Source organism: Coffea arabica, chromosome 11c (assembly GCF_036785885.1).
Source record: "Coffea arabica cultivar ET-39 chromosome 11c, Coffea Arabica ET-39 HiFi, whole genome shotgun sequence".
In the NCBI taxonomy this organism is placed as follows: domain Eukaryota; kingdom Viridiplantae; phylum Streptophyta; class Magnoliopsida; order Gentianales; family Rubiaceae; genus Coffea; species Coffea arabica.
Window position 1 is genome coordinate 41,923,785 of NC_092330.1, and position 25,426 is coordinate 41,949,210.

At 38.2% G+C, this 25,426-nt stretch overlaps 5 protein-coding genes, 2 long non-coding RNA genes and 1 pseudogene across 17 annotated transcripts; 4 read left to right on the forward strand and 4 right to left on the reverse strand.

Moving 5' to 3' along the window:
• The first annotated feature begins 1,788 nt into the window (after nucleotides 1-1,788).
• On the forward strand, nucleotides 1,789-3,198 carry LOC113716505 (NAC domain-containing protein 2). Its single transcript, XM_027240873.2, has 3 exons — nucleotides 1,789-2,128; nucleotides 2,244-2,524; nucleotides 2,613-3,198. Exons 1-3 carry the CDS (start codon nucleotides 1,963-1,965, stop codon nucleotides 2,988-2,990), a joined length of 825 nt encoding a protein of 274 aa, XP_027096674.1. The 5' UTR covers nucleotides 1,789-1,962; the 3' UTR covers nucleotides 2,991-3,198.
• A 3,311-nt stretch (nucleotides 3,199-6,509) lies between these two features.
• On the forward strand, nucleotides 6,510-9,204 carry LOC140016748 (cytochrome P450 704B1-like; annotated as a pseudogene). Its single transcript, XR_011822950.1, has 6 exons — nucleotides 6,510-6,865; nucleotides 7,140-7,355; nucleotides 7,605-7,901; nucleotides 8,003-8,389; nucleotides 8,464-8,664; nucleotides 8,834-9,204. The product of XR_011822950.1 is annotated as a cytochrome P450 704B1-like (transcript).
• On the reverse strand, nucleotides 7,334-10,865 carry LOC113716679 (uncharacterized). Of its 3 annotated transcripts, XR_011822952.1 has the most exons (4): nucleotides 10,347-10,865; nucleotides 8,877-9,495; nucleotides 7,839-8,690; nucleotides 7,334-7,754 (listed from the first exon to the last, which is right to left on the reverse strand). It is a non-coding gene; the product is annotated as an uncharacterized lncRNA (long non-coding RNA). The 3 variants fall into 3 exon arrangements; XR_011822953.1 differs by lacking the exons at nucleotides 7,334-7,754; nucleotides 7,839-8,690 and having other exon boundaries at nucleotides 8,797-9,017; nucleotides 10,347-10,478; XR_011822951.1 differs by lacking the exons at nucleotides 7,334-7,754; nucleotides 7,839-8,690 and having other exon boundaries at nucleotides 8,797-9,495; nucleotides 10,347-10,450.
• Nucleotides 10,866-10,897: 32 nt separating this feature from the next.
• On the forward strand, nucleotides 10,898-12,226 carry LOC113716676 (photosynthetic NDH subunit of lumenal location 2, chloroplastic). Its single transcript, XM_027241073.2, has 2 exons — nucleotides 10,898-11,732; nucleotides 11,832-12,226. The coding sequence occupies exons 1-2, from the start codon at nucleotides 11,223-11,225 to the stop codon at nucleotides 11,928-11,930; spliced, it is 609 nt and encodes a 202-aa protein (XP_027096874.2). The 5' UTR covers nucleotides 10,898-11,222; the 3' UTR covers nucleotides 11,931-12,226.
• A 232-nt stretch (nucleotides 12,227-12,458) lies between these two features.
• LOC140016749 (casparian strip membrane protein 1-like) lies at nucleotides 12,459-15,417 on the reverse strand. 2 transcript variants are annotated; one of them, XM_072070447.1, is made up of 4 exons: nucleotides 13,550-15,417; nucleotides 13,232-13,476; nucleotides 12,973-13,096; nucleotides 12,459-12,839 (listed from the first exon to the last, which is right to left on the reverse strand). In XM_072070447.1, the coding sequence occupies exons 2-4, from the start codon at nucleotides 13,447-13,449 to the stop codon at nucleotides 12,624-12,626; spliced, it is 558 nt and encodes a 185-aa protein (XP_071926548.1). In that variant the 5' UTR covers nucleotides 13,450-13,476; nucleotides 13,550-15,417; the 3' UTR covers nucleotides 12,459-12,623. The 2 variants fall into 2 exon arrangements, with proteins under 2 accessions (XP_071926548.1, XP_071926547.1); XM_072070446.1 differs by having other exon boundaries at nucleotides 13,232-13,489.
• A 1,386-nt stretch (nucleotides 15,418-16,803) lies between these two features.
• On the forward strand, nucleotides 16,804-18,568 carry LOC113716243 (uncharacterized). Of its 4 annotated transcripts, none has more exons than XM_027240536.2 (7): nucleotides 16,804-16,942; nucleotides 17,108-17,257; nucleotides 17,409-17,471; nucleotides 17,546-17,593; nucleotides 17,731-17,784; nucleotides 17,948-18,014; nucleotides 18,093-18,568. In XM_027240536.2, the coding sequence occupies exons 2-7, from the start codon at nucleotides 17,120-17,122 to the stop codon at nucleotides 18,236-18,238; spliced, it is 516 nt and encodes a 171-aa protein (XP_027096337.2). In that variant the 5' UTR covers nucleotides 16,804-16,942; nucleotides 17,108-17,119; the 3' UTR covers nucleotides 18,239-18,568. The 4 variants fall into 4 exon arrangements, with proteins under 4 accessions (XP_027096337.2, XP_071927423.1, XP_071927425.1 ...); XM_072071324.1 differs by having other exon boundaries at nucleotides 16,846-16,983; nucleotides 18,093-18,473; XM_072071322.1 differs by having other exon boundaries at nucleotides 17,948-18,473.
• Nucleotides 18,569-18,578: 10 nt separating this feature from the next.
• Nucleotides 18,579-19,340, reverse strand: LOC140016988 (uncharacterized). Its single transcript, XR_011823273.1, has 2 exons — nucleotides 19,201-19,340; nucleotides 18,579-18,800 (listed from the first exon to the last, which is right to left on the reverse strand). It is a non-coding gene; the product is annotated as an uncharacterized lncRNA (long non-coding RNA).
• An 86-nt stretch (nucleotides 19,341-19,426) lies between these two features.
• On the reverse strand, nucleotides 19,427-24,384 carry LOC140004505 (KH domain-containing protein At4g18375-like). Of its 4 annotated transcripts, none has more exons than XR_011823271.1 (10): nucleotides 24,246-24,384; nucleotides 23,158-23,765; nucleotides 22,085-22,474; nucleotides 21,702-21,956; nucleotides 21,230-21,499; nucleotides 20,990-21,057; nucleotides 20,751-20,825; nucleotides 20,104-20,209; nucleotides 19,598-19,704; nucleotides 19,427-19,513 (listed from the first exon to the last, which is right to left on the reverse strand). XR_011823271.1 is itself a non-coding variant. In XM_072071321.1 (8 exons), exons 2-7 carry the CDS (start codon nucleotides 23,734-23,736, stop codon nucleotides 20,777-20,779), a joined length of 1,611 nt encoding a protein of 536 aa, XP_071927422.1. In that variant the 5' UTR covers nucleotides 23,737-23,765; nucleotides 24,246-24,384; the 3' UTR covers nucleotides 20,297-20,564; nucleotides 20,751-20,776. The 4 variants fall into 4 exon arrangements, 1 of the variants encoding a protein (XP_071927422.1); XR_011823270.1 differs by having other exon boundaries at nucleotides 19,427-19,517; XM_072071321.1 differs by lacking the exons at nucleotides 19,427-19,513; nucleotides 19,598-19,704; nucleotides 20,104-20,209 and adding an exon at nucleotides 20,297-20,564.
• Nucleotides 24,385-25,426: the final 1,042 nt, after the last annotated feature.

Here is a 25,426-nt window from a genome sequence, read left to right on the forward strand (position 1 = left end):
AAAAAACTCATTTCTTGACTTTTTAGCATTTGTTCGGCAGTGTCGGCACATGCCAAAAGGTACAATTAAGAATTTGCTTATCATTAGCAAAAACGGACAAGAACTCACCTAAATATGCTTACTTTCTCGACTACGGTGCCACGTGTGAATAAGATGGGAAGTTAATCCAAAACGATCAAACCCCAACACGTGGCTTGAAGTTACAGGGTTAAAAATCTTCTTCAATTTTGAGAGTAAGATGCAAGCCGTGGTAGCAGTCAAAGTCTCTCTGGCAGTAGAAGAATGGAATGGAAGACCCCGCAGTTGTGGTGATTGAGGTGGGCAGATAAGAACCACAAGAACTCAACCGCATGCTTCCTTCCATTCCCAGCTGATGCTTATCTCTGTCCAGACGCCATTGGGATGGACACGCGTCGCCTCGCGAAGTGGGGGCTGATAGCTACTTCCGGAGACTAATTCATCAAAATAAACACACGAGTCCTTTCTTGAATTTTTTTTTTTTTTTAAAAAAAATTATTGGTTTTGTTTTCAACTGACAAATCAAGATTTGAATCGTATGGCCGCTTCCTCGAGCAGGAACGAGGAAGAAGCCATGTACGCCCTTCACGCTATTGACCGGAGACACTGCCATGTTTAGCGGCTCTGCGTATTTATTTTGCTTCACACGCAGTTAAGCATGCAGGAATAGTGCTTGTGAAGCTTTGAAGAACTTGCTCTAGTAGCCCTTCTTCAACCCTTCAGCTCCAAATCATTTAATTTATTTTTGAGCTTATTGGTCGTGAGGGTTTTAGTTTCATTCTCCTCACTAGCATTTACTGCTAGCAAATAGCAATGCATAGCATGGGACTATCGATCTTTTGAAGAAGGCTCTGCTCCTGGACATTTTCTTGCTTGAACTTTACGTGAACAAATGTGAAAATAGCTAACTGCACCACCGCAAAGTCAACATTTATTATGAGCATTAATTGCTTTTCGGTTTGGAAGAAGATACTATTAATTTATTCAAGGTGCATTGATCCGACAAATGAAGAAAATGTGACTAAATCCTCCCATTTGCAGAACTGTCACGCGTGATTTCATCCGTACACCAGGAAAGAACCAAGAAAATAGCTAAATAGCATCCTGGTCCTAGCTACGAGTCCAAATTTTCTGTTGTCCGTCCCTCCAGCAAAGTTGCTGACTGAGACTAATGAAAGGAGGAATTTTTCAAATTACTAACTCATGCGGCTAGAATTAAGGGCTTTGGATATCATAGGACACTTTTAGCTAGTATTGCAATCCTTGTTACACCATATACATACGTGTGTGAAATGATATGTGTCTTTTCATTTAAGATCCGTGAGAGCCTACGATCCATCAAACTATTATTGGATATTAAATAAGAGGACACTGTGTTCTAATTAATTCTATACGAGTGCTAGTTGATACATGAGACATCAATTATTGGTAAAGAGCACTCAGTAAAGGTAAGCAGAGTTATATATATCATCCTAATACGCGGTGTAACAAAAAACTGTAACATCAAAGAAAGTACAAGAGAGTATTCAAACTCGAAATTAATTAAGTTGGTTAAAGCAGCACAAAATAGGAAAGGATATTCTCATTCTAATCCAGTTGTTATCCATAGAAGAAAGGAAGAGTAAAGCATTTTGCCTCATCCAGCAAGCATGGCATGCGATCCTCATACGAGGTATGCTAGTCAAAACAACCAATCTTATTCTGATGTAATCCAGGCATCGCGACAAAAAACCCTCGTAAATAAAAGGCCACTCCCTCTCCTTGCCAACATTTCAAATCCTTTCCTTCTCTTCTTGCTTTTTTTTTTCAACTCCCTCAACCCCTAGCCTTCCCACCAGCACCTCCTTAGTCTAGCTACGTGATATATTCCCTGTCAAAACTATCCTCCCCCTGATTTAACAGCAATAATCATTTCCTAATTCTCTGAAACCCCACCAGAAAACTATGGTAGGAAGAAACAGTTCTGACCTCCCTCCTGGTTTTAGATTCCATCCCACTGATGAAGAACTAATCATGTATTACCTAAGAAACCAGGCTATTTCTAGGCCATGCCCCGTTTCAATTATCCCTGAAGTTGACATCTATAAGTTTGATCCCTGGGATTTGCCTGGTTGGTATACCATATAACAGATACATACTGATTTCAATATTGTGTTAAGCTTATGTTATCTTGATGAATGGATCAATTTTGTACTGACTGTGCTTTATGATCTTGTAAAATGTAGAGAAAACCGAATTTGGCGAAAATGAATGGTATTTCTTTACCCCTCGAGATAGGAAATACCCAAATGGAGTACGTCCCAATAGGGCAGCTGTATCAGGTTACTGGAAGGCCACTGGAACGGACAAGTCTATCTACAGTGGATCTAAATATGTTGGGGTCAAGAAAGCACTTGTTTTCTACCAGGGCAGACCTCCGAAGGGTATCAAGACTGATTGGATTATGCATGAATATCGCTTGAGTGAACCAAGATCTCAACCTAACAAGCAAAATGGTTCCATGAGGGTAAGCTTAATTTCTTCTCCTTTGTCCATTTCAGATTGAAGAGAGCAATAACAATTTCCAACGTTTCCTTTTTGCATGTTTGTTGCAGCTGGATGATTGGGTTCTTTGCAGAATTTATAAGAAGAAAAATTTGGGAAAAGCCCTTGATATCAAAGCTGAGGATCAAAGTACCGAGACTCTGACAACGGCTGATGCGGCTAGTTGCGAACCACAGCAAACACAGTTGTCGAAATTCCCCAGGATTTGCTCGCTATCTCATCTATGGGAAATGGAGTGCATGGGCACGATTTCACAGCTATTTGGAGACAATTCTTATAATGCAGTCTACGATAATCAAAACATAGTTAACAGCAACGGAAATCATGTTTCAAGACAATTAGGAGAAGTCCCACACCAGTTCCAGGGAAATCAGAGTGGAATCTTGAACCAGCCGGTCTATGTGCACCCGGTTTACGAATTCCAGTGATGCACATTTTGTTGTGTTAACAAAAAAGGGTTGGGGATTGCCAATAGGGATGTGCATCTGGGGTGATAAGGATCAGAAATTGTTTAAAAAATTTGTATAATTTTTCTTAGTTTGTGATAAGCAATAGCTTACAAGTCTGTCCAAAATTGATATCAGCAATCTTGTACAAAATTTATCCCAAGGAATCCACAAAGTATCTTCCAAGTCATCCCAAAACGCTGATGTCAGCAATCCCTTGTACAAAAATCATATACTCCATTATATTATATTACTTGTCCGACACAAAAAAAAAAATCAGATACTCCATCTTAGGACGACTAAAATAACGTGCTAGTGGAAGAACAAGAAACAAATATCTTGGGCAAGCACAGATTACACATGTTACTTTACAATTGGTTTATGTTGATACAGCCAAAATGACTGCTGAGACGTATCTGTATCCAATTCAATCCAACATTATCAAAGGAGCCCAAGAATCACATTCATGCCAAGATCGGTCTCTTGAATCCTCTTGAGATGTGCCCTCGAATAGCATCTGAGGTGTAGCATTCTACTATCCTCTGTTTTCCTTAATGTGTAAAAACTTCACTGCAAATTACACGTCTCTTCGGAGTATAACAGCACAACAATGCTTACAATGGGTGAACAATAATAATAAAACGTCCGTTTCCTACTAACCCGGGTTCGAACCTCTTCTAGAACATCCATCCGGCCATCATGCAGGGCTTACTTAGTGCATTTTACTCCTTTGTGTGGTTGGCGAGTTATTGCATGGGACGGGGTTTACTCGGTGCGCACTCTCAAATAGCGATTCCCTTATCAAAAAGATAAAAATAAAAAACACTCATTTCCAAGGAAGAATTTAAAATTTAAGCTTAATTACATATTGGCCCTCTATTGTTGGGGATCACTATCAAATTTCTCTTTTACTTAAGCTTAATAATAATATATCAGCTCCCTTTTATTCGTGATCGGTAGCATATTATCTCTTTTACTTATGAAACTCACAAATTGCCCCCTGATGATTAAAAGGATCATAAGCCAATTTCCTATAATGAGGGTATAATTATCTCTTTGTTACTCGCATACATTTGACCTTTAGTCAATAGGAGGTAATTTGTAAGTCTCGCAAATATGGAGGGTGCTTTGTCATTGACCCCGAACTTCTGGGGGCAAATATATAATTATTTGCACCTAAAGTTGGCTCGGCGAACAGGTTTGGTTTGGGTGACCTGCTGCTAGTGTGGGCTTTTGTCTTTTTCTTTTTCTTTGTTTTTTCTGCTTTTCGGGTCTATAATGGGGGAATGGTCTTAATTATGCGGATAAGGATTCCTCATATTAGACATCACCTCACCTTTAGGAAATTTTTGCGTTGGATAATTTCAGAATCTTCTCCTAACGTTAGTCATAATATCACTTGAAATCTCTGAAATTCTTAAAATCTCATTTATCTCCTTTGGATTTACATTTATTGTAACATTTTAGCTTGTTTGAGATAAAATTTTATTCTAATACTACCTTCATGTTATCCTATTTATGAACTTTATAGCAATAATAAAAAAAAATAAAATGAAGTTAAAAAGTAAAGGTGAAAATCTAAGAAATTATAAATGCGATAGCAAGTAATTTTACGAAAATTCAACCACTATTACCTATCATAATAGACGTGTTTTCAAGGAAAAAAAAAAAAAGTAGCATAGGCAATTTCTAGATACTTGATCATGAGATCATTTATTTATTAATCTTTCTAATACTAGCATATTTATAACTTTTTTCTATAATTAGGATTTACATGCAAACCACATCTATGAAAAATATTATTTTAAATTTGAGTAGAACTTGAATTATATCATGTATTAAAACATACTTCCTAAAAACGTTGCTTGACTTATTCAAATCCGTCCAACAAAATTTCCTAAGTATTAATTGCTTACTAAAATCCTTCTAAGCGACTGACTTTGACTAAATTTAATTTAACTACCTCTTTTGTTGTCTCACCACCACCTAACACAGAAATACGGCCCAATACTAATTGGATGGCCATTTAATCATACTGGTTTGCTTACATTTTTGGGTTTAAAATTTTCCTTTTTTTTTATTTAAATAGTTATTAAGAGTGCAAGGGTAATGCTTTAAGAGTGCAAGGGTAATGCTTCAATTCGCGACTCTTAACGGGGACATCTAATCTTGTCAAGCCGATAAGGGAAGTACGTGGGATTTTAAAAACTTCAAGGGTTCTCGGTGTGACACTAAAGAGAAACCCAATGGGAGGTATTCGAAATTATCCCTACTTTGAACCCAAAAAAAAAAAAAAAAAGGGAGCTCAACTGACATTGTTGAATTTCAAACTGACTAAAGGACAAAAGAAGCCAGAGATGGCGTGGATTTTGGATTTTAAATACTTAGCTGCCAGAGGCACGTCTCCTTCCTGCGCGTGCCAAGGTGTATGGGGTCGTCAAGTTTAGTTTAGTTCTATTAATTAGTATAATAATACTACAATTCATTATCGCTATACATTTCAGCATCGGCCAATGAGAGCGGCGTTTAGGAGATTACTCCAAAACATTGGACTCCGAACGAAGATTATTTCAATGAAACAGGATAAACTCAAATTACCACCAGTCTATGTCCGTCAGAGCCAATTTCCTAAAACGAGAAAAGAATAAAGACTTGATTGACGCAGGACCAATCGGGCGAAGAACTTTCATGATTTGTCAGTACCAAAAACTTTGGTGCATGCACGAGCCAAAAAAGTTGCATGCACCAAGGTTTTCTTTCTACGTTGATGCTTCCCACAAAAAAAAAAAAAAAAGTTGTCTACGTTGACATGTTCGATACTTTTGAATATTTTGAGTTTAGACTGTCACGGCTAATTAAATATGGCCCTGATTTAGCAAATCAGCATGCTTTTAATCAGATAATTAAGCATCGAAGTCTGATGCATATGTTTTTGTTGTTGTTGTTGTTTTTTTTGTTTCACCCCATTCAACTCATGGTGGATGAGGTGAATCACAAATCAGCCTTTCGCCGCCGCCGCCTCTCTCCTTCCGGGGAAGATTACGAAAGAAGAAAAGCAGAAAAATGACAAAAGAAGAAGGATTTCAATTGGTTCGTTAACCGCCGTAATTGATAAATTCTTTTGTACGTTTGCTGCGTGACTTCAGGATGCGTATTATTACTAGAAAAAAATTTTGCGTATACATATTAATTGGTTGGAATTTTAAGCTCTAAATTCGTCTTGCAATTCTGATTTCTTGCACGAGAGAAGTTAGGTCGGGATCGCCAAGAGCATGAAACGTTTAAAAACTCATACCATACAAAGATGGTTGGGGCGAAATTGTAGCCAATTAATTATCGGTTACCAGTTCTTCACCAACTCATTTGAGCGGCATGGCATGAACATCGTACAAAGATTAATAACCCCTCATCCAACACCTTTCAACGATCAATTTCGTTGAAGAAAAAAAAAAAAAAAGTGGCATCTCTGATTAGATCTCGCTCGCTCGAGCCAGTCCTAACATGGAAGAAAGGGCCAAAAACCATCTAATCTCCACTCCTTTGGATCGAAAGTACTCTCCAGCTCATGACAGTGATGATAATAACTACAGAAACAGCATGGAGATATTGATCTTTGTTGCTTGCATGGTTATCTTAGTATCATGGGTTCTCATTCACAGGTTGAAGCAAAGGAATGTGAAGGGATGTCCCAAAACGTGGCCATTGGTAGGCGCTGCCATCGAACAGCTGTTGAACTATGACCAAATGCACGGTCAAGAACTGTCGTGGTCCCAATGCCGTTCACCACTTACACTTACATTGCTGATCCAACGAATGTGGAACATGTTCTCAAAACCAACTTCGGGAATTATCCAAAGGTGATTTAATCATGCTGTCTCTTCTTTTATCCCTTTTATTGAACTTTTTCTGTCACTTTCTTGAAAACCAGAGAATCACCCATTCCTGTTCCTATCCTGAAAAAGAACTGAGTGATGCATATGCCCGGTTATTAGGTCCGAGTGCTTGTATGGCTGATTTTCTGTAGACTTCACCTCATGCTTTATACCGTAAGACTTTTCATCTGTTACGCATATGTGCTGGCACTGGGATAATCCTCCATAAGTTGGTTTAACTTTATTTTCGTTTTTATAGGGGGACACATATCATTCGTACATGGAAGTGCTGCTTGGTAATGGAATCTTTAATGTTGATGGAGAGCTGTGGAGAAAGCAAAGGAAGACAGCAAGCTTTGAGTTCGCTTCCAGGAACTTGAGGGATTTCAGTACAGTTGTCTTCAGAGAGTATAGTCTTAAACTTTCTGAAATTCTGAGCAAGGCATCTCACCAGAAACAGGAAATAGATATGCAGGTGACTATCATTCTTTTCAAGACAATCGGACAACTGACATTTATACGGATGGTGACATTTAATTGCGTATAGACATTAAACTTGTCTTAAAACAATTGAGTTATTCTTTTTCAATTGCGAAAGACAAGCCACTGATAAGGGAGTTGGGTTGAGTTGCAAATGCCTACAAATCTCCTTTGCTGTTTAACCATGATCCATCAATGTTCCATCAATTTTAACTGACAGCTACAGGGACTGACTAATTTTCAGGAATTGTTGATGAGGATGACTTTGGACTCCATTTGCAAAGTGGGATTTGGTGCAGAAATAGGAACATTGGCCCCTGAATTGCCAGATAATCGCTTTGCACAAGCATTTGACACTGCAAACATAATTGTGACTCTACGATTCATCGATCCTCTGTGGAAAATAAAGAAATTTCTCAATGTGGGATCAGAAGCTGTTCTCGACCAGAGTATAAAAATTATTGATGACTTCACGTACTCTGTTATAAGGAGAAGAAAGGCTGAGCTGGAAGAAGCTCAGGGGGCAAATAAGGATGCCAAGGTAAAAATGTAACAGCTTACTAATAAACTTGTGCAGAGTGCAGAGTCGCTGCTTTCTTCGAGCATGTAACCTCACTGATGCCTTTGACAATCATTTATCAGATTAAGCATGACATCTTGTCAAGATTTATCGAGCTCAGCAAAGATCCCGACAACCATATGACTGACAAAAGCCTAAGAGATGTTGTACTGAATTTTGTGATCGCTGGTCGCGACACCACAGCCACAACACTTTCTTGGGCTATATACATGATAATGACTCATGAAGATGTAGCAGAGAAGATTTACGAAGAACTAAAAACTCTAGAGGAATCCAGGGCAAAAGAAGAAAATATCATATTGCAGCCGTATCAGAGAGATGATTTTGAATCATTCAATAAGAGAGTAATGCAATTTGCAGGACTCCTCAATTATGAGTCCTTAGGCAGACTATTTTACTTGCATGCTGTAATTACAGAAACACTTCGATTATATCCAGCTGTTCCTCAGGTTGGCACATTCTCCATTTTCCTTACTGTAAAATCAGCAAAGGCGGATCTATTTTACTGACCAAAATTTTGCAGGATCCCAAGGGCATCCTGGAAGATGACATTTTACCAGATGGAACCAGGGTAAAAGCAGGAGGAATGGTAACATATGTTCCATACTCCATGGGGAGAATGGAGTACAATTGGGGTCCTGATGCAGCTTCATTTAAGCCGGAGAGATGGCTCAAGGAAGGATGCTTCCAAAGTGCATCTCCTTTCAAATTCACCGCCTTTCAGGTATACCAAAAGAACCAGATTTACCTCTACATCAATAACCATGTATAAGCACAAAATCAAACAAAAGCATAACATTCATCACGGCTTATCCTGAACAATCATAAGCATAAACACTACAGGTTTGACTAACTCTTTGGTCTCTTAATCATCTGATTACTTGTGAATGCAGGCTGGGCCAAGAATATGCCTTGGGAAGGATTCAGCATACTTACAGATGAAGATGGCACTTGCAATCCTATGCAGATTCTACAGGTTCAAACTGATTCCAGGGCATGTTGTGAAGTATAGGATGATGACAATTCTATCGATGGCACATGGATTAAAAGTATCAGTTTCAAGACATCCTGAAGCACCTTGAGGGGACACATAAATTAATAAGTAAATTTTGCATAAGATTTGTCTTTCTACAGAATTCAACAGCAAGGGGATGAAAGCCAGTCCAACTTGCAAACACAAAATTGTCGTGCCATAGTAGCTTATCTAGATATGATTATTCACTTTTAACAGTAAATAAATTAACAAGGGCACCATGTTTGGTAATATCAATGTGCATAAGCCTAGAAAGACATGGGAGTCAAGAAATGCAACAAAATAATGCTTAATACAAATACTCCCTCAAAGGGCTCGGTGGGTCATTATCAGCATTATAAATTAAATTTCAAGAATTCAACTCGCTAATAATACATCATGGAGGCAAAAATCGAGGTTCATGTATGATATAACCAAATAATGGGCAAGGTCTTTATCATTACTGATTTTGGAAGCAAAGATGAGAACTTTGGAACTCCCGCTTAATTCTTGTCAGCAACAAAAACAGTGAAACGACAGATGCTGAGGAAAGCAGGAGAATCGAATAAAGAATTAAGCAGCCAGACGAAACCCAATGTATTGGTATATCATGAACAGATAATGCTGCGCTACATGTTGCTGAGAAATCCCATCAAAAATCAAAACTTTAACGATGCCCACCATTTTTCCTTTTTCTAGTAGTGCTAATGCTAATAAGCATAAATTAGCAAACCCCAATTATAACATTCTTATAACCTAATCTATCTTGTTCTATAGGAGGGGAGACTAAGGAATCCGTGCAAATGACTGACACACATATAGACCTGACTACACTAAGGTTGCAAATGAGTCGACTTTAATCGACTAGCTCGCAAACTTGCTCGGTCAAAACTCGAACTCACATTGACCAATCTCCAACACAAGCTACTTGACGAGTTCAGCTCGATTTTAATATGTGAAGATCGAAAAGTCGTCGAGATTAATCAAACTTCACGTATACATATGTATATATATATATATACATATATATACATATGTATATATATGTTTTTTTAAATTTTTTTACTTATTAATATGAAATACCTATTTTGTTCCTTATTTAAAATTATATAAAAATATAAATTTATATTTATTAAGCTCGATTGAGCTCGATGAGGCTCAATTGGACTGATGAGCATGAGTTTGAATTTGAGCTCGAATAATGCAAAATAAAACCCAGCTGGAATGCGAGTTCGAGCTTAACTAGAGTTCAACGAGCTCGAACTCGAGTTCGAGTCCAAATGTTTTAACTCAAGGGTGAAAGGCAAATATCAGCCGTTAACATAACATACAAAAAGCTAAGCAAAATTTCATTTATTACAGAAATGTTGGAGTTGGGAGGCGTAGCTGCAGACCTGAGTAGCAGCAGCAGGAGGTCAGACATCGGTGGGAGGGGTGTGGAACGACGGGAACGGAGACGGCTCTACACCTCCACCTACTAATTTAACTAATCTTCTTTCACGGGCGGTTTTGAACTCTTGGGTCAGCTTCTGCAGCCAACTCAATGTTCCTTTGATTCGGAAGTAGCTCACGACCCCCATGGTCCTACTTCGGCAAATTTGACACCATTTTGGTGGGATTTTTATGGTGGCCGGCGGGGAGCGTCGGGTAAGTGACTGAAGTGGTGGAGGCGGAGAATTAGTGACTTTTTTTTTTTTTTTTTTCAACCTTAGTGGTAAACGGTAAACTCATCATTGGACAAAAACGACGTTGGTCAGTTGGTGCGACTTATTGTAAATACCTGGTAAGTACACCTTTGGTATTGGAACAGTGTGCGTGTGTGTGTGTGTTTTTTTTTTCCGATAATTTTTTACAATAATAATTATATTCCCAACTCATCCCAGTTCCCACCCCCAGGCTGACCTTGTTATTTAACAGATTAATTATCCACTGGGAGCAATTCTAGTTTGTTTCAGAAATGATTAATTAATTCTTAAGAATTATGAAGTTTTTGTCGATTTATTTCTGTAGAATATATTTAAATCCACCCCAAAAAAAAAAAATAAAAAGGAAAGTGTTTGAAGCTAAGGATTGCAAACAAAGGCAGTGTTTCAATCAGGCAACAAACAAGATAACGAATGCCATGTCACCAAAAGCAAAGGTCCATCTTGTAGCAACGGGCAGCCCGCTACAAGGCGTTCGACCAAAACCTGACCGAGTTCCAACCGTCTGTGGCATTCGTCTACTGCTGAGTACTGACACACTGCTTCTTCCTCCTGTTTGTTCACCTTATGCACACAATCACGAGTAGCCTCATGAACTCTACACCTTTATTCAATTCTCAATTCAAGATATCACCCAAAAATCATCAAAATGCATGCCGGCTACTCCCAAGAATCCAAGCAACCTTAGCTCCTGAAGAGAATACATTGACCCTCAGAAGAAAAGTCGTCACAGCATTTCTATCAACTTCAGTAGCAGCAGGAGTGCAGGGGCTGGGCAACACAACCCCACCAGCAATGGCTGAGAATTGGGGCACACGTTCATTCATATGGGAGAAGTTCTTTGAGCCAGACTTGTCCCCCGAGGATGCAGCTGCCCGAATTCGACAGACTGCTCAAGGACTTCATAGCCTCAGGGAAATGCTGGAGGCCATGTCATGGAATTATGTCCTGATGTATATACGTCAGAAGCAATCCTATCTTTCCAAGGACATGAAAAATGCAATCGTTACCATCCCAAGAGGCCGGTGGAAGTCCTACATTGCGACTGCTAATGAATTGGTTGATAACATGGCTGAGGTATGCCGGTCATTTGTTACAGTTATTTCTTCTTGTTCAAATTTAATTGTTTCATTTGTGGGTAGAATTTAATCTAAGGAATGGTGTTTTGTGCTTCAGTTCGATATTTATGTTCGAACACCCAAGGTTTATGAATCGTATTTGTACTATGAGAAGACGCTCAAGTCCATAGACGATCTCGTGGCATTACTAGCATAGCCAAAGTAAGTTTCACCTTCAAGGGGAACGCGTACACCCAACTGACGAGAAGTTTGGTGGATTGATCTTGCTGCTACAATCTGCTTTGGAGGTATCAGGACCCCAATTTATTAGTATAGGAAATTGGGATGTGGATTTTAACGGTACATTTTGTTATTCTGAAAACATAACGATGAACAGGTTCCAGTTGTTTCCACAATTGTAGGATGCCAAAATATGTACCATTTGGAAACCCAGTGATTGTATACTGAAGCCCTTCTTTTGGGAGAGCTGTGTGGAGATTTCATTTGAGGTCATTGAATTCTCTACACGAAAGTAATTATTAAGCAATTTTTTTATTCTGATAGTAGTTTAGCAGTGCTTCTAAAGCCAATTTGGAACAGCGTTTCAGAACCTGATTCTCAAACCTTTTTTTTTTTTCCCAAAACAAACGCATTTATCAAACTTGAAGGACTAATTTCCTGTTCAATCTCAAATTCAGAGTTTGAGATTCTGAATCCCTTCTGCACACTGGTTTCTTTTTGGGGGTGGTGGAAAAGAGGGTGCACAGTGCACTTCAATGGTAGACAGACCTCATAGTCCAAGAGAATGTACAGAAGCACCGCGCAAACAGAAGACATCAGTGCGATTACATATCCCACAAACAGCGGCACACCAACATAGATGTTTAACTAAAATTTCCCTTTGAAGGGATTAGTGCCTAGATAGTGCTATGCCAGACAAAATGACAAGCAGAACGATGGAAACCACTGCAACGAAAGAACCAATCAAAGATCCAGAGGCGCGCTGACAGAAGTCCTGGAATTGCTGGCAAATTGCAAACCAGTTGGCTGATGAATTCCCGTTATGCGCCAAGTACACTATGCCTGCTGCTGCTGAGGCTCCCGCGGTTAGAAGAGCTAGCATTGTCTGCGGACAACTAAGAGAGCGTTAGAATCCTAAAGGGAAACAGCAACAACCTTCATTATTTTCTGTTGTGGCTGTGGACTCTGTTGAGGATCAGAGCAAAATGAGCAAAAGGAATCTATCAGAAGGGTACTACCGTGTCCAAGAAGATCAGTAGAACTCTACTCTTTGCTGCCCTGCTCCTGATAATGTGGTAGATGGAGAGCGGAAGTGAAAGAGCAAGATATCCACATACAATTGCATTCACAATCACGAAGAGTCTTAAAAGAACAAAGGAACAAAGAGAGGTTACAAAATGTTTATTCTGCATCAGTGATAGTATTAGTGATTGAAAAAACCAATCACGCATATAACAGAATTGCAATGCTTGATGGAAAACGAATTATATTACTCACGTGAAGGTAGTAAAATCGTCATACTGAGCTTGGAACTGTACGAACTGACTGAAGAAGGGAAGAGTTTCACTAGTGGTTCCCATGGCAATCGCACTTCCTAACGTGCCAACAATTGCAACAATCCGCAGAATGAGATCAAATATTGAGACTCCTCTACCTCCCTTTGCTCTGGATGCTTCACCAGCCTCAAGTTTCACTGCCTTCGTTTTTGTTTCCATCCCTGTCTCTTCTCAGTTGTAGCAACCCTGATCAAAACCACTAAGAAAAATTGGTTCTTGATTTTTTATCTGAACTCTCATGAAAGACACAGGGACGTACCCAGAGTTTATAGTAGCAACACTCTATAGCATATCTAAGCACGTTTGGACTTTTCTCAAACCACCAATAGTAAATCAGCGAAGTGGATAGTAGGTGTGATGACTCGAATTAGATGATGCATTCTCGCTGCTTTCCCTCGACCCAAGTCGCATTTCTACATCATTTGATCTTAACGCATTTTCAGTACTCAAATCTCTAGAAGCCCAACTGCTCTACTTTGTCCTTGTCTATGTCAGTCCCACTTCCAACTGATCCATCAAATATTCGAGCATGGAGAAGCAGTTCAAGACAAAAAAAAAGTGCTGAAGAGTGTGGGGATATCATAGTCAAATTGAGATTAAATCAATATGTTGTCTTCGATCATGGATATGAAAATTATCAATTTGGAATGCTTTTCAACTTGGAATTCATTAATCATTCTATATATAAATCATGAGTAGAGGGTTTGGTGTTGAAATTTTGTGTCATCCTTTTATTGTTCAATTTCACCTTCATAAAAAGCCAAGATTTATTAAAAATAATTACTTAAGTTCAGTAACTTCTAATAATTACTTCCACTTATAATAACTTTTTTTTTTGTTTCCATAAAGAAATCATAAATTCTTCTTCTTTTTTTTTTTTTTTGGGCAAAACAATATTCTAATAACTTCTAAAAGTGTTAATTTGAGGGCGTGCTTTTCACACTAGTTTCTATTGAACTTTTTACCGATTCATCTCTTAGATGGAACCATGACTACGAGAATAGCGGCATTATGCCTTCTACAAACATTAAAAATCTAAAAAAAAAAAAAATAAAAGATGCTTCTAATATTAGTCAAATATCCAAAAAAAAAATGATATATAGTAATTAAAAGGAAAAATACTCACTTGCTTGGTATGGATAATTAGTACAAGTAAGTTGCTCAAAAGGTAAAACTAGCCCCACATGCAAATAAATAAGATATTGGTTTTCCTTTAGAAAAAAAAAAAAGAAGAGAGACAGATATATGTGACTAAGATTGAGACTTTAATGATTAAAGATTCTGGGTTCAAAGCCCTTTTTTGTTCTCTTCCCGTTTCTTTAAATTCCACCCTCACTCTGTTAGAACAAAAAATTAACAAAGGAAGAGAGAAAATGAAAGGAAAAAGATGATCTTGCAGCATTCCATTGAGGACCTAAGCGATACTGGACTGGAACATCATCACGGTATAACATATGAATGCGATACAGCCTCGGAGCCAAAGAAGACTTGCCGGTTTTGCTCACAAAGATTTCTGTATTTTCTTTCACTGTTAATGATAAAAAAACATCTACTTGGAATACCAAACAAACTTGATACAGAAAGAAAAATAGTACTACAATTTGCTTCGTACTATAAATTGTTTAAACTTGTGTTTCCTGAATTATCTGGAAAGCAAGTAAAACCATGAAATAACTTGCCGGCAAGTCATCCTTGGCTGCACGGCTGAAAACATCGGATCCATATGTAAGACCTCAGATGTTTCAACTGTGCAGAAGCATGATGATCAGTTCTTTTGGCTCATCAATTGAAAGGCCAGTTTAATTCATGCCTTCTTCGCTTTATGCAAAGCACTGGAAGAACGCAGAGAGAGCTTGTTCGAGGTGAGATTCGATTTAGTTATAGTATATGGGGTGTGGATCGATCGGGAAATATAAATATAACAGTGCAGGAAAGAGTAGGCAGGGCAGGGGTGAGGTAAAGCTTGGAATGCTTGTTGCAGCTTTTGCATAGACGAGACTGCGGGCTGAGTTTCTCAACACCCTTTTTTGTCCTTGTTTTTTGATTATTGATATGATATAACGAGATGCTTCTTCGCTCTTTGCGTAGCCAAGATTGCGGCCTATTTTATTAGCTTCTTCTTTTTTTTTTTTTTTCTAATTAAAGAAGAGAACAGCACCAATCAAATGATTTTGGAAACTAAAATCACACAGAGGCGGTGCTGCGCTCAACTAGCTGAGTGGTGTTGATAATGTTATAACACTGAGATATTAAAAAAAAAAAGTGATTGAAAAATGTGTCGATAGTACAGGTAAATAGATGTATGTAAATAATCCATTATATAATATGAAAAATTACTAGCTACCTTAACTATGAATTTACTTACTATTTCTTTAAAGATCATCCCTTATTTTTTTTTTTGAATAAATCTTATATATATTAACGATATATGTATATTACGATCAGATATACGATACATATGTAAAATTTGAGTTTCAAATTCAAATTTAAATTACGTGTCATGTATCTAACGGTAAAAACGTGTAAATTTGTTGGAGGAAACGGGGTGCCCGCCCATAAATCCTCAGTTAGTTCCCTGCCGAATGAGCGCGAGACCGCAGTCATAATCTGATCCGGTTGCACGCAGCTTGTGACCTCAACAGGCAAGGCTCCTTATCACTTAGCCGCATTCAGGTTCTGGATAAGGAGGGTTCATTTGACCCTTTCTTTCTTCTTCTTCTTTTTTTTTTTTTTTCCTTTCTGCTGGCAGAAGAGTAGCCACCTGCACCTACCCCAGAAGACTTATCTTCAGTACCTCGAAAATGATCGTCTCCAACCTGTCCTCCTAACACACCAATTCAATCAAGAAACTGTTCACCCTCTGATTTGATCGTATCCACGTCCGCGACTATAAGCAGTTGTTGAGGCCCCTGTGTCTGCAAACAAATAGGACGATGATGCTGTTAAACTTTATTATTACTATTTTATTTTATTTTTTTTGGTTATCTTTCCATTCTTCCTAAGAGCAGATGAAAAACAATGATGGCCTCTTATATTGTGCACGTTAATGTTTCTGAATGTCTAATAAATTTGTTTAAAGGAATAGAATTAATAGATTGATAAGATGCCTTTTTTTTTTTTTTTTTAAATTGAGAGAATTGCAGTTTTGATTTCAAATACTTGATTGAAGTACGAGTGTTTTTAGTCCTTAAAGTTAGGATGGCAGCGAATGTAGTCTCGAATATTTCAATTTTTATGCACATTTAGTCTTAACGATTGATTTTTACCCAATTACTACTGGAATCTGGTCATGTGCCAGCAAATAATTTTTGAAAATTAAATAAAAAAAATTGCTAGCCATAATCAGTAATTAAATACATCCATATATTGGTCAGGTCCATATTCGGACCGGAATTGTGATTCTCTCCCTCCCTCTTTTGGGTTGTGTGTGCGTGTGTGTGTTGGGTTGCACGGAACCAGCCGAAGCCCAAATTCCAATTTTTGAAATCCATTTGTGACCCAGCCCATTGGCATCTTAGCCTACGAGCATCTTTGATTCGGTTGACAGACCACGCAACCATTTGTGTCATATCTCGAATTCTCGAGCCTGAGCTCAACAACACAAAGTAGTTTGTTCAAGACATCCGAGCAAAAATTTTGCAGTAAAGCTCAGGTACTCCACCATCCTTGCTTCATGTTTCGCATGCATCAATCGTACGTCAACAATATATTTTCTCTTCATGATTTTTCTTAACTTTTGCTTTTGGTGATTAGTTTCTTATTGGTTGTAAATTCTAATTTTGAGCTGTACTGAAAAAACATTTGCGATGTTATGAAGGAAACATACGACATGTCAGACACAAAATCTGAGGATGAGAATGGTACAGAATCAAGAGATGATCATCCTGATGATGAACAACATGTTGAACATTCAAAATTTTCAGAGCCGGAGGAGAAGCAAGATCCTTTGCCCTGCCCTGAACAACAGGTATCAGGCTCATTATTTTAGTAAAGCAAAATCTAAAGACAGCCGCCATTGGTGTAATTTGGGATCATGAAACTCACAGGGCGAACTGGCTCTGCCCTGCCCATGATCTTTATTTAGAGAGGAGGTTTTATGGATCAGCTATTCTCTGCAGGAGGAAGCAATCAAGAAGAAGTACGGAGGGTTGGCACCTAAAAACCGGCCCCTCATATCCAAGGTAATCACCATCTCTTTCGCCGGTTTCATGAACCTCACAGATTGCATGTTTTCACAGTTGTGGTATTCTGGCAGGACCATGACCATGCTTTTTTTGATTCCGCTGATTGGGCACTGGGAAAGGTACTTTCCAAGGAATATCAATAATCTCTATTTTCGGTTACGTTTCTATTGAATCTGTAAACATATAGCAGTTACGTTAAAGCCTTGGAGGAGTTTCAGACAACATCTGATGATTTCCGCTTTTAATTGTTTGGCAGCAAGGAGTGCAGAAGAGCAAAGGACCGCTGGAAGCACTTCGTCCAAAGTTGCAGGTTAATTTATGCATTTTCCATTATAACGGAGATTTTATTGGTCCAAAGATATCAATCTCTCTCTTTCTAACACTTGCAAAAAGGCTAAAATCAAACAGGCCCATATAGATGCTAAGTTTGAAAAGTTGACAAAGCATGCATTTTTTTGTAATTTACATTACAGCCTACGCCACAGCAGCAAATTCGTTCAAAGCGCTCAGCTTATGCTCATTCAAGTGATGATAGTGAAGGTATGCGACTTTCACGGCCATTATACCCACAATCTACCACAATGCAACGAGCATCAGCCATTTTATCCCTTTCCGCAGGGAATGAGAGCTGCCAGGACAACTGCACTCCCGAGCAGGAGGACCAGAGCAAAGGACTAGACGGCTTTTCTGACGATAATTCTCATCCGGATGATCAATGCCATACGGTTCATTGCCCAGGCTCCTTGCACGTAGACGACAACTAAACGTTGCTCGCTGTATTCTGCTGATGGAATTACCAAAGAGTGATGAGAAATGCATTGCAGATTTTATAGCTATGTTAGGTAGTAGTTCGAGTATGATGATCTTTGCCGCAACTTCGATGGATGCGATGAACTAGTAATAACATGCACACATTTACATATACCTGATTGGAGTAATGTAGACTGATATATCGTAATTATTTAGTTGGAGTAATGTAGACTGTACTGTAGTGAATCATTCTTGAATCTTGGTAGAGGAATTCCGCATCTCCAAGGTGCCGTTTTCCCGCCACATTAACCACAGTTTTCAATTGGCAAATATAACTTGACTTCTCTGTGCATCCTCGTACTTTCAAGACACCTAGACCCAGAATATGTGGAAGACCATACTCACGATATGAAGCCAACGGTCGTCGTCATCATTTTTCTGACCTGATATGCTGCCATACTAAAAAAAAGACTTCAGGTATATGAGGTTCGTTCATGGATGAGGCCTACATTTACATCTGCAAGGTAGGCACATCGACGAAGCAGCCCGAAATTAAGCTGGCTACCGTCCAAGGCACTGTTACAGATGCAAACAGCATAGAATATTAGAAACCTTCTCATTTAAACCTCTTAGCAAGAGAAAAGACCACCAGGTATGACCCTTAGCCAAAATTCATTCTTCCTACAGGATTCAATTTTGCTATTCCCACAAAATCAAGCAACTCTAACGGACTCAGATTAGAATGTGAAGAAGTTTTTCCAACTCACAAAACCAAAACCATTCCTAGATTACAACTTCATCCTTGTGGCACATTGCAGAAGAAGAAAGCTCAGCTTCAGTTGCTCACCAAGGAAGAAGGGATTATAACAATGAAGGAGAACGTGTAAAACTAATATACATCTCTAATGCACATCTGTCCTAAGAAGCTGGTAGAGTAATAACATACAGAAAAATGCAGAACCCCAAACTTACATACCCACTTTAGTCACCGAAATACCCACTGTTGTCACTCCATACTTTGGCAAGTCAACATCCATCATGTATTCTTTTTTTTTTTTTTTGAGCCAACACTGCAAATACGAACGCTTGGATGTTTGTGATGCACAATCTTTAATCGACTTGGTGGTTATCTTGAGGAGAAAGCAGCCCTCTAACTTGTAAAAATGTACTACCTGAAATACCTTTACCTGCACTTCTATTCATTGCATTTAGTGAACTTGCTTCTTCAGTTACAAAGCAAAATAGTCACCTACTGCCCTTAAAACTGATAGAAGACCAAAATCCTTGTCCTACCTACCAAATAGAGAACATTGATAAGCAGGCCATGAATAGAACAATATTCTCAATGTCAAAACACAGAATTGAATCCTTACATGGTCCTGTACTGAATCGTTATCAACTTCAGCAGAAGATAAGCTGCAATATCAAAGTTCAAAACATTTCAGTACATTACGCTGAATCCTTATGGTGCATTCCCCACCTGAACAAGGAGAAGATACAGACCTGCTTTAAAAACCAATTCCCAGTTTGAACTGTCTGTCTGTTCTCAGCCTTTTTTAAAAAAAAAACTGCATTTTAAAATATAAAAAAGAGCTGTATCTGGGTTTATCATGCTGTATTTGCTGTCACCAAGTATATCATACTGTATTGATTTAACTGTACGTGGTTATGAACCTCTTCAAAAATATAATACTTGTTCACTACTAAAACATTGATGTCAAGCAAATTTGATCAATACATCCCTTATAGCAATCAGGAATTGTACATGAATTAGGTAAAAGTAAAAGAAAGCCTCAATTTGTACATGAACTACAAACCCATGTATGCTAAGGCCACTCTAACTTAATTAGTCAACTTGAACAAGGTTGGAGGAAATTACCACAGCAATATAATGGACATAATCAAATGAGATATGTGGGTATGCTTCTCTCCTTGGAAACCTGCAGTTTTAACATTTCCAGGCCAGAGAACAGGCATTCCAGAACCTGGCTTCACAATAACATAAAAATCCAGTATATCCAAGCAAAATTCATAATCTTCACAACAGCAAACAACTATAGACACTGTTCATATAGGTTTTGTAGGTAACCAAACTGTATTGCAAATAAAGTTCAAAAGTTTTAACCAACTATACTCGTTTGGAAAAGCAGAAAATACAAAGCTCGGTATTCTGGGTACAAAGCCACAAAAGACCTAATAGGTTGTCTCTAAAGAAAGTAACAAAGCTAGGGGCATGTTTGAACACAAATTTCTCATATCATCTTCGTCTGGTCTTCAGGTCTTAGGCTGGAGGCATCATCAAAAGGGCAATAGGCTGGCTTCAGGCATCATAGATCATAGCTGTTTTAGTTGAGAGGGAGGAAAGGTAAAAAGAAAAGTGTATTAGAATCCAAGTACAGGTCGGGGGCTATTTTAAGCGACGAAGAGAACATAGGCAGTTCATTTCCAGATACAAAGATAGATTTATTTACTGAACATGTTTAGAAGGAAAAAATTGATGTTCAGAAGAGGGAGATCAGGTTCTACCTGTACGCGCCCCGAGAACCAGGCACTCAATGACCATAAGATTTCCCGTGTGAACCAGGGTTATGGCTAGACAACCTGTTCAGAGATGCCAAAAATTGGAACTAGATGACAATTCTCAAAGTGAAAGTCTAAGAATTAGTTTGGCAGAGAAGTTAAATGAACAATGAAAATAAAAAGAGTGGAAAAAATAAATAAATAAAAGTGGAAAAAAATCCTTCTGGGATGAATAAATTCATTACCCAGATCCACCACTGGATCGACCAGAGTAAATTCCATATGCTCCATAGCCACCACTTCTACCACCAATCTAAACAAATAATGAAGTTCAGTCTAGTGAAACGAGTAGAATCTAAATATCAATCCAAGTGTTTTGTCTTCACGATCATCATTCTTTGAATCCACAAGTACAACAAGGGTCTCAAACTGGATAGATATAAGTAAATCTAGCATTAATAATCTAAAAATGCTAGGAGATATACCTGAGGACTACCATATACACCATAACTTTCACTCTGCTGTACCAAGTTCTTGGAATCATATCCCCCAGAGTAAGTTGAATATCCATGATTATGTGACTTATGATCACGGTTGCCATGCTTTGGACCATCAGCTGCATCCATGGATAATGGAACATATGGAACGGCTGGTGGAAATGCAGCTAAAGCTCCCTCCATCTCAAATAAATTGGCCCTCAAGCGCAGAAGAACTTGTAACAAGGCAGTGCTTGCAACATTTAGATCTCCAGTGATCTGGTGAGCATTGCAAATAACAATCAGAGATACCAAGGTTACAAACTGACATAAGAAATTATAATGACTGGGTATTTGTACCATAACCACTCTAGATATTAACACATATTGTAGGAGTAAAAAGGTAAGTTGACAGCATGCATCTGTATAGAAAGACACATGCTTTATGTTTCTAATTATCACGTATATCTCTCTCGTTCACCTGGACCATCTCATCATCTTCAGATGCAACTTTGGGAAGATTTTCCTCAGAAAGAATGCGGATGCTTGCTCTTGTGGCACTTCTCATTTCATTAATAATAGCTCCACCTTTACCAATAAGGCAGCCAATCCTAGAGCTAGGTACAAGAAGACGGGTAGTAACTACAGGATCATCAGATTCCTTATCAGTTTTCTCACTGCATCGTGGCTGCAAGCGCATTGTTGCGTCAATTGTAGGTGATGCATCTTCAAAAGTCTGCAAATTACCAAAAACTTGAATAAGCAACCATTCACAATGGTATTCATTCTAAATGATCAATCCACTTATTTATGTTGTTTGGGATAAACAGCAGGGAAGTGGAAAAAAAAAAAGGTCCCTTTCACCTCTTTTGCTGATACAGATATCATGCATTCATCTCCTTCAGCAACAGATGTATCCACCTTAATGGATGCACCAGATTCCTGTCTTATTTGCTTAATGATACCACCACCCTTTCCAATCACAGCTCCAACATTCTCATTAGGGCATACCAAACGAAGAGAAAATTCCTTTACAGATGTGGAGTGGTCCGCTCCAGCACTTTTATAACCCCTATAAGGACCCACTAATGAACTAATCAGTGGCGCACCAACACCTGGATTGACTAATCCACTGCCAGATCGGTAAATGCTTGCTGAAGAAAGAAGAAGATGCTGTGACCGTGATGGATTATCATGAAGACGAGAAGCTACTTGATAAAGAGCTTTCTTAACAGCATATGTTTCCCCAACAATCTGCGATACATAAGGAAGTAGATAACGGTCTTTATCAGTTACCATAAGTCAGCATAAAATACATGAAACTCCAAATAAGGAAGTTTTGACACAATAAATACAAACAAGTATTTGTTTCGCGACACTCTTAACTCCTCCTTACAATGTATGACATGAGAAGTTTACAAAAGCCAGGTGTAGGAATGCCCGAATCTCTACATAAGAACCCGTATGTGACTCCAACAAGTTGATCTTTTGGATATGGAGCCACTAATAGTACTCAATTTACCATCATTTATATGTTCAAATATTTTCTAAATCAAGTAAAGAATGCTGTAGTTGTCTTAAATTTTGCTAGGTTATTCAACAGTAAATTATCTCTTCTCATTGTAGCATGGCATGGAGAAGCCACTATTTAGCCCGTACAACTAGCTAACTCCTACAGTGATAAACTAAATACTTTGTTAATGACATTCAAAATATGGGGGTTCAGGCACCTTCGATTGGGCACTTAAGAGTAACTGCCAAAACAAAATTCTACTATATCTGAGTGCTTTAACCGTTAATTGAAATTGCATAGCAAGGAAGAAACTCAAACTAGCAAATAAGGCGTACTCAAAATAAAATCGAGAAATGATGCATATCAATCAATTTCACCTTGTCATACCTGCCGAACTACAAGAAATCCTAACATGAAATCTTACCTGGATTAATTCATCTGAACTCAGAGCACAAGGAGGCAGATGTTCACTGCTTAAGATGCGAACTTGAGCACCGGAGTCATTGCGTATATTCTGGACTACTTGTCCACCTTTTCCAATCACACAACCTATCTGATCTGAAGGCACAAGCAACCGGACTGTCACCTGCTGAGATGCCTCCAACTCATCATCTATCGGCACCTCTTCAGCAACAACCCTCTCATGCACCTTAAAAAGAGCATCTTGTGCTGGAGAGATTAGATCGCCATCATCTCCAAAGCTATTAGTCTCCTCCCTAGAACTATAAATAGTAACCACACGTTCCTCACACCCTGGTATCATCTCACTAATCCTAATCTTAGCATGAGTTTCAGCCCTTAATTGCTTGGCAATATCCCCACCTACTCCAATAATACTTCCAATTCTTCTCAAGGGGCATAAGTATCTATAAACCGTATCCTCAGGTCCAATGGCATTGCTTTCCTTTTCCTCATTTGGATTCCTTCTCTTACTCCCCTCATTTGCTGAATATTCAGATTGAGAATGCATTCTCTTCCCGTAATCATTCCTCTGGCCAGCCATAATCCAAAGACTATACCTTTCTATACACCCTAACCAAAATCAAACAAAAATACAATCAGCATAGCAACTCACAGCTTCAAATATAACGACATTCTCCAAACAGGGTCTCCCCAAAAATCTTTTTTGTTTTTAAATATATATTTTAAAATTTTGCTGCACAGGGCAACAATGAAGACAAAATTGAGCCACGGCAAATATGGATAAAATAGACTGACCTATTGGAGAACAAAACTGAAATATATGACATCAATTGAAACATAAAGCAAATACTGTTCAAAGTTCACAAATTTTCCAATTAGAGACAAGTTATATTCCATATTTAAAGGAAGCCCACGAACAAAAACAGAAACTTTACAATTGAAGTAACAATGGTTTGCTTATCAGACAAAAAATAAACATTTTTTGGGTGGTACAATTGCCAAAGGTTCAGCGCTTCCGAAGAACCGATGAATGAACAGACATGATGCCGACAAAGAATGAGATGAGAAAATTAGTACTGAGATTACCACCTTTAGAGGGCTGAGGGGGACTGCTGGAGCAATTCGGGATGTTTCAGAAATATTGGTCAGTATTTTCGCAACATATATACAACTGCCTGAGACGTGAAAGCAAAATATAATGCTGAGATTTTGTAGAAATATCTCGAGGGCCAAGATCGCTAGTCTAATTCTTTTTTGTTTTTTTAGGGTTGAAACTGGCCTACTGTCAATTACTGAAATATCCAGCTGGATGAGGTGAGCTCTCTTTTATAGCAACCAAAATTTAAAATAAAAAAAAAATGGGCCAGATAGGGAGAGAAAAGAAAAATGAAAAAAAAAAAAAGAAACTGTTTACCATTATTTTCAACAAAACAAACAAAAAAAAAAGAATTTTGTTAACCCTATTTTCACCAAGACAAGAAAAAAGAGTTTATTATTAACCCCTCCAATGCAAGTTATGAGCATGATGTTGTTAAGGTATATATTTTGGATCAACTGGTTGTACATTAAGAATACAGATAAGTTACAACCTATGAACTACTCGTTTACTAATGAGTTACATTAATTGATTTGCATTTGCACTGTTCAGATTCAATGGAATAATTCTGGTCTGCCAATGCAAAAAGGGGTATTTTGTTTTGGTTCATCCTGTAATCACATATGAGAAAAGAGACGGTCTAAATTTAGCAACACTTTTCCCCCCGATCTGTTGCAGGAACGGGACAATGTTCGACTCCAGATTGTCAATTATATCTTTTATGGAAATGGCAAACCAATTCGAGGAATTTCTGATACAAGTATTCGATTAGTTCGGACTTTTTAGTAATGAATTGGGACCAAGAAACATCCCTTCGAGGCTACAGTTTTTTTTTTTTTTTTTTTTTGGTTGGGCAAAGTATGCAAAGGACAACTTTGGTTGCTTTAGTAAGCATTTTGCTTGAGGGATGGAGACAAAAAATAATAAGCACACAGCTTTTTTTTGTTTTTTTTTTTTTAATTATGACAACATGTCCATGTTTACAGAAAATAGGAAGAAAAAAAAATTGTAAAGGTACATTTTATTATTTTTTCTGTCACTATAATCATTCACTAATGAAAGTAATTTCGAGAAAAAAAAAAAGGAAAGTAATTTCTTGTGTTGAACATGTATTAAAGAGAGATTAAAAAAAAAAAAAAAAGGCCAGTTCAAACAGTTACTGCAGATGAAGATG